This window comes from Delphinus delphis, chromosome 18 (assembly GCF_949987515.2).
Source record: "Delphinus delphis chromosome 18, mDelDel1.2, whole genome shotgun sequence".
NCBI lineage: Eukaryota > Metazoa > Chordata > Mammalia > Artiodactyla > Delphinidae > Delphinus > Delphinus delphis.
The window spans coordinates 66,802,672-66,817,053 of record NC_082700.1 but is presented as its reverse complement, the minus strand read 5'-3'; the positions used below and the strand labels follow the sequence as shown (position 1 = coordinate 66,817,053).

The window sequence follows — 14,382 nt, the reverse complement described above, 5'->3', positions numbered from 1 at the left end:
TTACAGACCTACATGTAAAATGTACTATTAAATTTTTATAGGGAAACAAAATCTTTGTGACTTGAGTTCTTAGATATGACACCAAAAGCATAATCCATAAAAGAAAAAAAATAAATTTTCTCAAAACTAAAAACATCTGTTCTATAAATCTCACTGTTAGGAGAATGAAAAGGTAAGCTACAAGCAGGGAGAAAATATTTACAAATCACATACATATCTGACAAAGAATTTGTACCCAGAATATGTAAAGTACTCTCAAAACTCAATAATAAAATAATCCAGTTAAAAAATAGAGCAGAAGATTTTAACAGACATTTCACCAAAGAAGATACACAAGTAAGCACATGAAAAAATGTTCAACATCATTGGTTATTGAGGAAATATAAATTAAAAGCACAGTGAGTTTTCATGACACACCTATTGGCTGGCTATAATTTTTTAAGCTGACAATATCAAGTGCTGGTGAGGATACAGAGCAACTAGACCTCCCAATGCATTGATAATGGAAGTGCAAAATGGTACAGCCATTCTGAAAAACGGTTTGGCAATTTCTTGTCAAATTAAATAGATACTTACCATGTGAGCCAGCCATCTCACTCCTAGATATTTATCCTAGAGAAATGCAAGTTTATGCTCACATAAAACCTATACTCAGATGTTTATAGAGGCTCTGTTTATAATCACCAAAGATTGGAAGTCACCCAAATATCCTTCAGTGGGTGATGGATAAACAGACATCAGATTTTATTGCATCCATACAATGGAATATTACTCAAGAAAAAAAAGGAACGAACTACTGATTCATGCAACAATATAAAAGAAATTCAAGTGCATTTTGCCATCAAAGAAGCCAATCTCAAAAAGTTATACATACTATATAATTCCATTTATATGACATTCTGGAAGTGGCAAAAAAACCCCTAAGAATGAAGAACAGATTAGTGGTTGACATGGGTAGGAGTGGAGGAAAGGTTTAACTACGCGGTAGCATGAGGGAGATTTGGGGGCAATGGAACTGGTCTGTATCCTGATTGTGATGATGTTTATATAAATCTAGACATGTGTTAAAACTCATAGAACTATATAGCAAAAAAGCCAGTTTACTATAAATACACTTTTTTAATAAGAATAAATTGGGGAAAAATGAGAGTAGGTCTCCTATTTGCCTTAACCCTTACTGCAATTCCCATTTCTTTGTGGCTACAACCGAATTTCTGATTTTAGCTTTTACTAGCTACCACTAGAACACATTAATAGAGAAATAAGTATATTATTATGGTGGTATCTACTAATTTAATGATATAAAGAAATTAATGTACTCTTCATCTCTCTTTACTGCCCATGTTTCACACTGTTAATACTTAACATTTATTTTTCCGTGTATTTCATGTGCTAGGTGGAGTCTAAAAAATAGATCAATACACAGGATTTACAATATTGACTGTATAAATATTAGTTGTAGTGTAATAAGAGTGATCAGTCTGAAAGAGAAGAGAATGTAACTTTATAAACTTGAAAATGTATCCTCAAAGGGAAATGTTCTGAATGTCAAGATTCATTGACATTCCATGAATTGTTCGGTGGTACTGCATCTTGATTGCCTTAATTTAACCAAGGCTTTCTCGCCTAGCTTTTGTTTTTTCCTGTAACTTACTTGACCTCTCATTGACAAAAGCATAAGTCTTTATCCCCAAGGTGAGCGGATCCAGGGCTCCATGTCTCTGGAAACCTTCAGCATGCTCTTTGATCTCACTGGAACCTTTGCTCTGTAACCTTGTGATGCCACTATCCTCATAGAATTTTCATCGTATGCCCAGGTTTCTGCCTTTCTTTCTTGGATCTCGTGTCATCTTTCTGGGACACCTTTCTTGTTTTGCTGTGGGATATGCTCAGTTATCTTGTCAAGAGAAGCTGTGAGGTAAATTGCAAGCCCTTGCGTGCCTGAAAATGCCTTTTTCTGTTCGTACACTTCATCATAAGCTTGGATGCTATTTTCTCCCAGAACCTTGGAGGGTTTTTTTCTACTGGCATCTAGTACCTAGTTGTGCAGACAAAAAAAAAACCCAACAAAAAGCGTCTGCCAGTCTTTGTAGTTGATTTCATTTTCTTCTCCCCACGCTTTTGTTATCTCCTTTCTCCTTGGTGTTCTCACAGTTCTCTGCAGTGAAAGTAAGTCTAGATGTGATTTTATTCATCTTGCCTGCACTAGGCCCTTTGAATGTTTGGTTCCTTGCCTCGTTTTCTTTGTTCCCTTCTGTATTCGTTTGCTAGGGCTGCCATAACAAAGTGCCACAGACTGGGAGGCTTAAACAAAAAGAAAATGACTTCCTCACCGTTCTGGAGGCTGGACGTCTGAGGTCAAGGTGTCGGCAGGGCTGGTTTCCTCTGAGGTCTCTCTCCTTGGCTTGTAGATGCCGTCTTCTCCCTCTGTCTTCACATGGTCATCCCTCTGTGTGTGCTTGTGTCTTAATCTCCTCTTCTTATAAGGACACCAGTCATCTTGGATTAAGGCCCACCCTCATGACTTCATTTTACCTCTTTAAAGACCTTGTCTCCAAATACAGTCCCATTCCAAGATATTGGGGGGTTAGGACTTGCGCATATGAATTGGGAAGTGGGGAACACGATTCAGCCCCTAATACCTTTTCCAGCTTCTGGATTGTTGTTCTGTCCCTCACACACGCACATACACACAACTGCCTTAGCAGACCTGGAAGGAAGTACACTGATAACGGTCACCTGGCCCTTTCCTGACCTTTGTATTTGATTCTGAGCTGGCAGCACCTCTGGGATTTCCTTTGTGCCTCAGAGTGTTGTTTTGTGCCTCAGAATCCATTGCTTTGATTTTGTCAGAAATGTCTCCCGGGCTTCCCTGGTGGCGCAGTGGTTGAGAGCCCGCCTGCTGATGCAGGGGACGCGGGTTCGTGCCCCGGTCCGGGAAGATCCCACGTGCCGCGGAGCAGCTGGGCCCGTGAGCCATGGCCGCTGAGCCTGCGCGTCCGGAGCCTGTGCTCCGCAACGGGAGAGGCCACAGCAGTGAGAGGCCCGCGTACCGCAAAAAAAAAAAAAAAAAAGTCTCCTAACTTTAGAAACTTTGGACAATTTAGATTGTGGTATCCTTTCTTGTTCTGGTGCTGTTAAAGCTTCGTTCTTCTCCTCCTCTTCCTCTCCTTCCCCTCTTCCTTCCCCTCCCCGTCTTCCTTCCCCTCCCCTTTTCCCCCTTCCTCACTCCTCTCCCTCTCCCTCTCCTCCTTCATTGTCTTTGATGAGATCTTACAAAAGAAGGATACATGAGGTCACCAACACTTAACTCCACCAATCCATCCATGTGGTAAAAGATAAACCAGAAACTTTTTTCTTTTTATTGGCAACAACAAATTCTTAATGGATCAAAGGTTTTATTATTTATTATTTCAGTAATGCCCAGGTGACACATTTTAAAAAAAGGGAAGTTCTGAAAAACTAGCGTCAGAAACAAACTGATAATTAGAACAATTTCAAAAATTTCAGGAAGTCAGACTTCTGAGTAATATATGAACTAAAGGAATAGTATATAGAATCTTAAGCAAAATGGAATCCTCTTAATTATGTGGTATCAGGAAGCTGCAGGACTTAACAGACTACAGTCTTTTAAATAAATGGCAAGGTACTTCATTCAAAAAGTGGTCGAGAGTTTGATACTAATCTTTCTCATGAATTTTTTTAACATTACATATTGCTACATATATATGTATCTATAAACAATACGTTTTTGGCATGTTTTTAAACTTAAAATGTTATTGTTGGGCTTCCCTGGTGGCGCGGTGGTTGAGAGTCCTCCTGCTGATGCAGGGGACGAGGGTTCGTGCCCCAGTCCGGGAAGATCCCACATGCCGCGGAGCGGCTGGGCCCGTGAGCCATGGCCGCTGAGCCTGCGCGTCCGGAGCCTGTGCTCCACAATGGGAGAGGCCACAACAGTGAGAGGCCCGCGTACCGCAAAAAAAAAAAGAAAAAAAAAGTTATTGTCTTGTGTATATGTCATTCTGCAATCATATTATAAAATATATTACATTAAAAATATTATTTTAATATTTAGTCACATTCATATATGTGTCCCTTATCCATTCACTTAAACCATTGTATAATATTCCATTGCATAGATATACCACAATTTTTTTGGTCCATTCCTCTGTACAGGAAATTTAGGTTATTTTCATTTTTCCAAACAATGTCACAGTCCACATTCACATATGTTTCTTTGTCCACATGTGGGAAGTTTCTCGAGGGCAGTGATCTTTAAACCTTTTATCACATTCAATAAAAATATTTTGAGCATGTACCCACAATGTATGAATATGGTATCCTTTATAAATTATAAATGTATATAAACTACTGTACCAAACTAATATGTTCATCGTAAGTAATACAAAAAAGAAATATAAAAAGGATGAAGAAAGTTTTAAAAAACAATATTTTACAAATATTTTTATTCAGTAGTGGTACAGAAGTCATTCATGTAGATAATGTGATTGTATGCTTCCTTGGTTGCTAAAAATCTCAATTTAAGATTTACTGTCAGTTCAGTTTATTTCAGTCCTGGTCTTGATGACTGCCATACTGAAAAAACACTCCCTTTAAGGAGGGAGTGTAGCTGGGACATGATTGGCCATAAGTAGATTCAGAAAGATATCTTCATTTTAAAAATTGTGGAGTTTTCCAAAAATGGCACTGGAAATCCACATCCAAAGGACTGACGTTGAACACCCGCCTCACTGATCCCATATATAAAAGTTAACTCGATGGGTCATAGACCTAAATATAACTAAAGCAATACAATTTCTAGAAGAAAAATAGGAATGAATCTTTGTGACCTTGGATTAGGCAGTGGTTTCTTATATATGAAACTAAAAGCACAAACAACAACAACAATAAAAATACTAATAGGCTTCATCAAAATTGAAAACATTTGTGCCACAAATGATGCCATCAACAAAGTGAAAGACAACCGACAGGACGAGAGAAAATATTTGCAAATCATATAGAAGAGACTTATATTCCAAATGTATGAAAATTATTACTACTCAATAGTAAAGGGACAGATAACCCAATTTTTTAAATGGGCAAAGTATTTGAATAGACATTTATCCAAAAAAAATACTGTTGGCCAAAAAGTACATGAAAAGATGTCCAGCAGCATTATTCATTAGGGAAATGTGAATCCAAACAACAAGATACCCCTTCACATTCACCAGGCTCTAATAAATAAATTAAAAAAAAAAACAGGTCATAAAAAGTGTTGGTGAGGAGGCAGATAAATTGGAATCCTTATACACATCTGGTGCGAATGTAAACTGATGCAACCACTTTGAAAAACTGTTTCTCAAAATGTTAAACATAGAGTTACCAGATGACCCAGCCATTTTTCACCTAGGTATACACCCACAAGAAATGGAAATATATGTCCACTCGAAAACTTGTAGATGAATGTTCATAGCAGCATTAGTCACCATAGACAAAATGTAGAAACAATTCAAATGCCCATTAACTGATAAACAAAATGTGGTCTATCCATACAATGGAATATTATTCAGTGATGAAGAGAGATGGAGTACTGCTGTATGCTGTCACATGAATACACCTTAAAAACATTATGCTAAGTGAAGGAAGCCAGGCACAAAGACCTCCTGGTGTATGATCCCATTTACATGAAACGGCAGGCAAATCCACAGAGACAGAAAGGAGATTAGTGGTTGCCAAGGGCTGTGGGGAGGGGCATGGAGAGAGACTACTCACGGGCTTTGAGTTTCTTTTTGGAGTGATGAGAACTGGACTCTTGTGATGGTTGCACAACCATGTGGCTGTAGTGAAATCACTGAATTGCACACTTTAAAGGGGTGAATTTTGCGGTATGTGAACTATAGCTCATAAAGCCTTTTTTAAAAAAATTTTTTATTGAAGAGGAACAAATATCTCTGTCCCCTCGTTATAATTTTTTTTTTTTTTTGCTGTACGCGGGCCTCTCACTGTTGTGGCCTCTCCCGTTGCGGAGCACAGGCTCCGGACGCGCAGGCTCAGCAGCCATGGCTCACAGGCCCAGCCGCTCCGCGGCACGTGGGATCTTCCCGGACCGGAGCACGAACCCACGTCCCCTGCATCGGCAGGCAGACTCTCAACCACTGCGCAACCAGGGAAGCCCCCCTCGTTATTCTTTAAGGAACTGGTCCCATCTTGTTTTCTCAGCTGGTTCCCACTCTCCATCCCTCCTCCCATGATCACTTTGTAGCTTAGATCCTGGTGCTCCTAAGATGTCAGGCCAGCTTGAAGCCTAGTGGACCCTAGGATTTGCCTGATCAGAGCTCTTAGAGCACAATTGATCTGGAACCTCCGCTTTCCATGCCTTTTGAAGCACTCAGAATGTGTTTGCTGTTTATCCTCTTCTATTTTCTGTGTGTGTATGAAAACACATCTGATACGTGTGATGTTGCTTTTTTTTTTTTTTCAGATTATTTCCATTCTTATTGGTATCTTGTACCAGCCCTGAGACATATGTCAGGCAGGCAGTAGTACTCAAGCCTTAGGATAGGATTTATTCAGTCTTCTGGCTTATAATATATAAAGCCAGGCCCCAGGCCCAAGGGTCTACTTCCTAATTGCATACTGTTTCCGCTGTCTGTCTTTTGAATGGTTCATCTTAACCTTTTATAAAAGTGGCATTTACAGTTTGGAGCAATATTCACTCTATTAGGCTCCTGTTGACCTACATCAGGTTCAGTTTTCTATTTTAATCACCTGTTAAATGACACCAAGTCAAATGTTTCATAAAAATGTTGTCTCAGTCCCTGGAATTTGACCAATATTACTTATTGCCACAAAGTAGATGAAACTTGGCCACTGTTGACAAAAAAATTAATTAATAGTCTATCTAAAGGAGAAGTAGAGAATTTTATTTGAGCAGATCTAAAAGATTATAACCCAGGAGACAGTCTTTCAAAAAACTCTGAGGACTGTTCTCCTTGTTAGAAGTCAAAGGTACTTCATTGATACAAAGGTACCTCAAGGGAATTCTCTGGTGGTCCAGTGGTTAGGACTCCACGCTTTCACTGCCGAGAGCTTGGGTTCAATCCCTGGTTAGGGAACTAAGATCCCACAAGCTGCCTGGCATGGCCAAAAAAAAAAAAAAAAACACCACAAAGGTACTTCAAAATACACATTTTTGAGGCAAAAGATTGTACCTCAAAATGACACATATTTTTACATAAGGTTCACCAAAAACACATAGTCTAAGTCTGCACATACAAAGCAAGCAGTAGGTCACCACAACCCCTTACAGAATTAGGAGAGAATGTTATCTTCCAAGGAGTTACACTGCTGACGTCAGAAGAAAGGGAAAAAAAAAATTGATCTTTATGGTGGAGCCAGCATTCCCACCTTTGGGGAGGTCAAGTTAATGTATAATGCACACTGCATATTAGGGAGTGCTCAATACAGAGCAGGGAATGTTTTGTTTCCATATTCTTGTCCTGCCTTAAAACGTAAATTTTATTCCATCACCATGTATTTTAGGGATGTGGAAGTTAAATTGTTCTTTATGGTACTTAGGTGTATACTGTTATTACTTCTCGTTCTCTGAATTGGATAACCTTCTGTATGCCTTCAATCACCTATCTGGTAGGAGAGATCCGCTGGTCTTATTTGGGGTAGCCCCCTTCTCCCTGGGGCAGTACAAGAGTACCAGAGTCTTCTCTAGCCTGGAACACTTGAGGAAGGGATCTCTAATCATCTGTCCACCCGGCCACCACCTATATGGTCCTTTGGAGGCAAACAACTCTCAAACGGTCCCATTGAAGCTTGGGCACAGGGAATGTTTCAGAGACTGGAAACCTTGGGGCCCAGCACCCAGTCCTACTGGGTGTTCCATTCCCAGCCGGATTCCCGTGGGGTGCTGATCACTGTTACTCCACGACCTGCAGACACAGGTCTCTGCCATCTGAAGGGAATTCCTCAAAACTGTCTCTGATTGCTGGGCTGGCCCATGTCTTCCTGTCCACTCCTTGGAGCCCCTCCCTGCCTGAAGCTGCTCTTTAAAGTAAAGGAAATGAATGGGCTTCCCTGACGCTGTAAAAGAAGCCCCAGTTGGAGGCTGTCTTTTAGGTACTCGGCAGCTACTGCTTTTGGTCCTTCATCACTTTGGCTGTCAAGCTTCTGAAATAAGAAGCGCAAAGACATGGCTGCCTTCCGGAGGGGGAGGAGATCAGCAGCTATTTCAATCTGTACTTAATATCCCAAAATACCACTGAAATAGTTCCTAGTCAGAGAGTACTTAGAACAGTTCCCGGCATTTACCTGTGTTAAATAAATTCTTTTAGGTGTGTTCTCATGAGGTGAGCAAAGACAAACCTAGAGTAAGTTACTTTCTGCCTTTATACTGTAGAAATCTTCTGCAGACATCTTAAATTCCTTCCAAAAGGGAACAGATCCCAACTTCAGATGCACATACTGTGACCTGGAGCAAGTCATTCCATAGTCCACTCACAAGACAGATGGTTTTCTGTTTCAGATTTGTAAATACTCTTGCTGAGAGCTTCAGTGTCACAATGGGTGAGGAAATTTATGAAAACGTCCCCAGTCACAATGCCAGCGAATATCATTTTTTCTCTTCTGGCAGGTAAGTACCTGCAGTGGACACTTTGCTCCCAAGTTCAAGGGTTTCAAGTCTTTTCCTTTAAATAATACATTGAAACTTTCAATACCAAGAACGTTAATTTATATTAATCTTCCTTTTCATAGAAAGAGCTTCACAATAAACTCATCAGAGATTGCACAACACTGTGGAAATGAGTTTGAAACATCCTACCTTGGATTTGGTAGTGCGTATACCTATGTAATCACAAGGAAGGTTAGTAACTCATTGCACTGAATCAGAAGTTCCACTCAAAGTTTATTGATATGAGTCCTTGAAAACAGGACATAGTAATGATTTAACAGAGTGATATTAGGATCTGTATCTTAAACGAATTTAGAATTAATTCAGTTCACCACTAATTCTGTGGTTTATCATTGCCTTAAGTTCACCTTTAGAATAAAATTAAACAGACTGACCTGCTCTAAACGTTCACATTGACCACTGTCCTCATAGACTGTCAACATGGACCTTGGAAGCTTTTCGTTCAAAGAGCTGGCAATGTTTTCAACAAACCTGACTTCCAATCTGCTCTCTTATTTAAGAATAAAAAGCTAGTGAACATATTTTCAAATCCTACCAAGTCCATCCCATCCCAAGGATAAAATGCAGTATTGCATATTTACATTTAAAATGTGTGCTTTCTGGATAGATCCTTTGGTGTAACCCTGAAGGTCCAAATTCAGTTTGCCTGTCTGAGCAATTTTTATTCTGGAAGCAGTCTCGATTTTCATTTCTTCTTCTTGCTTTTGCCTTACTGGTTTAGGATAACGGCTGCCTCGAACCGATAGTAGTTGAAGATATTTCCCCGAACACAGTCAGCATGGCCCTGCAAATCCCCCAGTACTTCCTCCTCACCTGCGGCGAGGTGGTTTTCTCCGTCACGGGATTGGAGTTCTCATATTCTCAGGTTTCCTATCTGTCGTTCTGTACACCCCTCTCCTACAACCCTGCCTTCAAATAATGCTGCTGGGACTTAGTTAAAAGCTGGGGTAGCCATGTATTTACAGTGTAAAAGAAAATTCTAGAAAGCATTATGGTAGGTTCTACCAAACAAGGTTTTAGAAATTACCAAGTCTTATTTACTGAATAAGAATATTACCGTTTAGGGAATTCCCTGGCGGTCCAGTGGTTAGGACTCCATGCTTTCACTGCCGAGAGCACAGGTTCAATCCCTGGTCGGGGAACTGAGATCCTGCAAGCCACACGGCGTGGCCAAAAAAAAAAAAAAAAAAGGAATATTACAATTTAGCATCATGAGTGTCCATATATAGGTATCTGAATTCCCAGTCACATGCTAGAGATTTGGGGTCCTCAGTAGGAAAAACTACATTAACGACCATTACCAGGGTCGTGATGGTCAGTGGATCCCACGTTCTGAAACAACCTGTTCATAGCAGGCTCATGCATAGGTCTGTGTCCTCATTATTTTTAAGGTTCACTCGAGGTCTCTTTGTAGCTCCCAGTAAACACACTGATTAAGGCCTAGCTTTTATTTTATTTATTATTATTATTTATTTATTTATTTTTGCGGTACGCGGGCCTTTCACTGTTGTGGCCTCTCCCGTCGCGGAGCACAGGCTCCGGACGCGCAGGCCCAGCGGCCATGGCTCACGGGCCAAGCCGCTCCGCAGCATGTGGGATCTTCCCGGACCGAGGCACGAACCCGTGTCCCCTGCATCGGCAGGCGGACTCTCAACCACTGCGCCACCAGGGAAGCCCAAGGCCTAGCTTTTAAAAGTTAAAAAGTAGTATTGCTTTTGTGACTATTAGACTAATGAGGCACATTTTGCTGACCTAAATTAGAGCTTAGGTTCTAAACTATTTTATCAAAATACAGTGACAGTCGTCCTAAGCCCAGCGTGCCTAATACCTTCAAGTTTTGCAGTAAAGATGGTAAATATGAGCTGGGTAATCCCTTTCTGCGATGACCTCACAGTCTAGTTAAGGAGAGGACTGTAACACAGGTGACAAGAGTTCTAAGAGAAGTTTTGGTGACATAGCGGGGAAGCTCCCCAAAGAGCAAGGTGACAGCGCAGAGAGCAGCCTCCATCTGGGGGGAAGGAGAGGTTGGACTGGATGGCTTTGTCTGAAAATTCTTCTGTAGAAGCAGAATCGGTTCACCTATAGATTCGTCCATTTCATTAAGATGAGAGCTTTGCAAGCATGTGGAGAGTGAAAAACAAAGGATTCTTGGGTGTTAATACCACAGGAGCATTTGGGATGTCTTGTTATCCAAGTGATAATCCTTTTTGCATTTAGACCAGCCTGACTCTTAATGTGCATTTCGGGGGTAGACGGCCTAATGAAGGGAGTCGGTGAGTTAGCTGTGTTCCGCTCTGCGGTTGACGTCTACATCGGGACTCACTCTGTTTCGTTTCCTCAGGCTCCTTCCAACATGAAGTCAGTGCTTCAAGCAGGGTGGCTGTTGACAGTGGCAGCTGGCAACTTCATTGTCCTTATCGTAGCAGGAGCGGGCTCGTTCAGCGAACAGGTACTGGTGCAGACAGAGATCGCGCGTACCTCTGTCTTCTCACCTGTTAATCGTCATCGCGACGACCCTCCCTAGCTGTCTGTATATACACGTGGTCCTCTTGGCTAATGGCTGAGGAGAACTGCCAGACCAGCCAGACAGGGCAGATACAAAAAGGCCTTATGGCCAAGTGCGTGCTGATGCTTCTTATTTCTACTTGGAAAATAACCGGATGTAACCAGATGGGGTTAACATACCTACACGCTCATATGGTTTTACTACCAAAGGAAACATCTTTCCTGGCCTCAGTGAATGCGGCTCAGTGGCCCCAAAGCAGGCGTGTTATCCAGAAAGTTTCACAGTACCTAAAGTTAAAGCCATCCTAAAGGTTGTCGTAATTTTTCCCATTAAAATAAAATGAGGGCTTTTCTGGTTCTGGAACTCTCCTTCAGCACTCAGAATCTCTGCCTCATGAGGGAGCTATCCCTTTACCCCATCAGACTCATTACTTCCCCCACCAGGTCCCATCAGAGCCTGTGCTAATCCTGCATGCTCATGACCTCAACGTTTTGCCGAAAGATAACATGGGGGTCTTACCTGAGAACACTTCAGCACATTCTTTTTCCCTCAAGAGTACTCTGCCTGGTGTGCTCTGGGTCCCCATCCTTCCAGGGGCCAGCTATTTGTCTTAAGACTCGGGTTTTTCGGAAATTTTGTCTCATCTTCTTAAAGTCCTGGGTGTCTGCACTCCAGAGCCATTCCAAGAATGTGACTGTTACATTGGGCATTCAAGAAAAGCTGGCCATTCTGTATCTGTGGCAGTAGCTACCAGTTTCCCCTAACAACTTCATTTCCAACACCTTCGATCTGGATGTCTCTAGAAAACATACCCGCGATATATACATTCCCATAACCTGTATTGTTTTTGTTTCTTTCCTTGCTCCAACTTCAATTCCTTCAAAGTGGGCCGAGTATGTTCTGTTTGCGGGGTTGCTTCTGGTCGTCAGCGTAATATTTGCCGTCATGGCCCGATTCTATACGTACGTCAGTCCAGCAGAGATTGAAGCTCAGTTTGATACGGATGAAAAGAAAAAGTACCCGGAAGAGAGTAACCCATATCCCAAGTTGGACTCTGACTTACAGACACAGCTGTGAATATCAAGAAGCAAGTGGAGGACGGATTGGGCCCAGGATGTGCCCAGGTGTCTGTCCCCTGGGGGCAGGACACTCTGTTGTATGGCCGCTGATGGGGAAGACTTCAGAACTGTGAAACAAACCAAGAAAGCTGTTCTCTAAGCAGCCAGCAATGAACCTAACACTCTAAAAGAAGTCCATTTGTTTGTTTGTTTTTCAGAGAAGTCTTATTTAAAGCATACACACACACATACACATACTTTTACAACACTGAGTCCATACCCTGCCTTTAACTCCTTTCCTAACACACAAAGTTATTTTGGCCTAACTTGAATTTTTGAAATGGTGGCAAAGTTCCATATTGTTTGCATTCAAACACTCTATGGAAACAATGTTAAATGAGGCAAAAAGTGACTGTTTAGGCTTTAGAATGGTACACCATAAGGACCGGCTAGTAGGAACTGGTAACTTTACCTTCTGTTTTTAGTTTTGTCTTTCCAGTCCCTACCTCTTTTTAAATTATGTATAACTCAAAAAACTACTCAGGTGAAGGCAAGTCATGATTTTTAGAGTTTCAATGGTATGAAATAAATTCTCATTCTTAAGAGTAAGCGTCTGTGTATTTGGGTGGGGGCAGACTAAGAAATCCTTAACATTTCCTTTCCTGATTATAAAAGCTGTGCCCGCTCATTAAAATTTCCTCAGAAGGTGATAAAAGCATGAACAAAGCGAGACCCACATACAGTAAATTCCAGGAACATGAACTATCAAAGTTCGTTTCCTGCTTTTCTCGGGGTTATCTGTGGCTACACTGCTCTTTTCTACTAGGAGCTTCCCGTGTGCGTATTTTTGTACCATCTCAAAGTGTTTTTCTCAATACTCGTGAGCATTTTTCTACTTGAATAAAAATCGTTCCAAAATATTATGAACACTTCCTGCCAAATTCATCCTATAGATATTTATCATATAACCATTCCCAGGTATCAGACTCAGAACGAGTCCGCTTTGGCACTCTTGGAAAAACGAGCAACAGTTCTCAGACAGACGTGTGCACAGTTCTGAATGTGGAAACTGGTTCCTGGGTTAGGAGCTTGGATCTCTAAGATGCTTCATGCACAAGCTTGTCATTGCAGTGTGGAGACGGAATGAAACAGAGAAACAAAGTCTAGAGTGAGAAACGCAAATGTAATGATCAAAGCTTGCCGAGGACCTTTTCTACCCTTTGGATCAAGTCCTCATTCCTTAACTGTTTCTTCTGTGGATATGTCACCTTTCTCTCTGATCTACCAACTTCTTCTAGTTCCTGGAATGCAATGGGTTCTCACTTCTAGTCAAAGGCAAAAGAAAAATCAGGTCTTGAGACACTTATTTTCTACCCACCCCTCGCCCACACACTCCTCCTGGCAAAATGCTCTTCATATTCAGGATCCAGGCCACTTCCTCCAACGGTTTTCCTGTTCCCCAGTTTCGTTACCAAATTAAGTTGCATGGTCCCTGTTTGAGACCTAGCCCAGCTGGGTTCAAGAAGGCAAATAACAAAACTGAAGCTGAGATGGACACAGCACAAGCTTTATTCATGGGCCAAAGAATGGAGAAACAGGAGGTAAGTTCACAGATCAACTTCTCACCCACCTGGTGAGAGGGATTTCATTTTAGAGTCAAGACGAAGGGAGGAGGAGTGAGGCTAATGACGGGAGGCATATGCATTAGTCTTTTAGCGCTTTTTCCGAGGGAGTGGAGCGCCACGGCATTTATCCTTTTTTGGTCCTTGATGTCCGGTCATGGCCTTTGGTAGGTGTGTGTCACTTGATATGCTAATGTAGTAAAATCAGTGTATAATGAGACTCAGGGTCTGTTGGAGGTCAGATTCGATTCGGGCCACCGTCTTGGTCCCAGCTGGTTCCATCTGGGTTTGTTTTTTTAATTAATTGATTTATTTATGGCTGCGTTGGGTCTTCATTGCGGTGCGCAGACTTCTCATTACGGTGGCTTCTCTTGTTGCGGAGCACAGGCTCTAGGTGTGCGGGCTTCAGTAGTTGTGGCACACCGGCTCAGTAGTTGTGGCTCGCGAGCTCTAGAGTGCAGGCTCAGCAGTTGTGGCACATGGGCTTAGTTG

At 41.7% G+C, this 14,382-nt stretch overlaps 1 protein-coding gene across 1 annotated transcript in view; it reads left to right on the top strand.

Annotated features, from left to right (window-relative positions):
• The window catches only part of SLC15A1 (solute carrier family 15 member 1), a 49,390-nt gene extending 36,217 nt beyond the window's left edge, over positions 1-13,173 (top strand). Inside the window, exons 19-23 of the mRNA XM_059995470.1 lie at positions 8,537-8,644; positions 8,767-8,875; positions 9,426-9,569; positions 11,046-11,153; positions 12,096-13,173. Coding sequence (XP_059851453.1) covers positions 8,537-8,644; positions 8,767-8,875; positions 9,426-9,569; positions 11,046-11,153; positions 12,096-12,287 — 661 coding nt within the window. The 3' untranslated portion in view covers positions 12,288-13,173. The remainder of the gene's footprint in view (positions 1-8,536; positions 8,645-8,766; positions 8,876-9,425; positions 9,570-11,045; positions 11,154-12,095) is intronic.
• Positions 13,174-14,382: the final 1,209 nt, after the last annotated feature.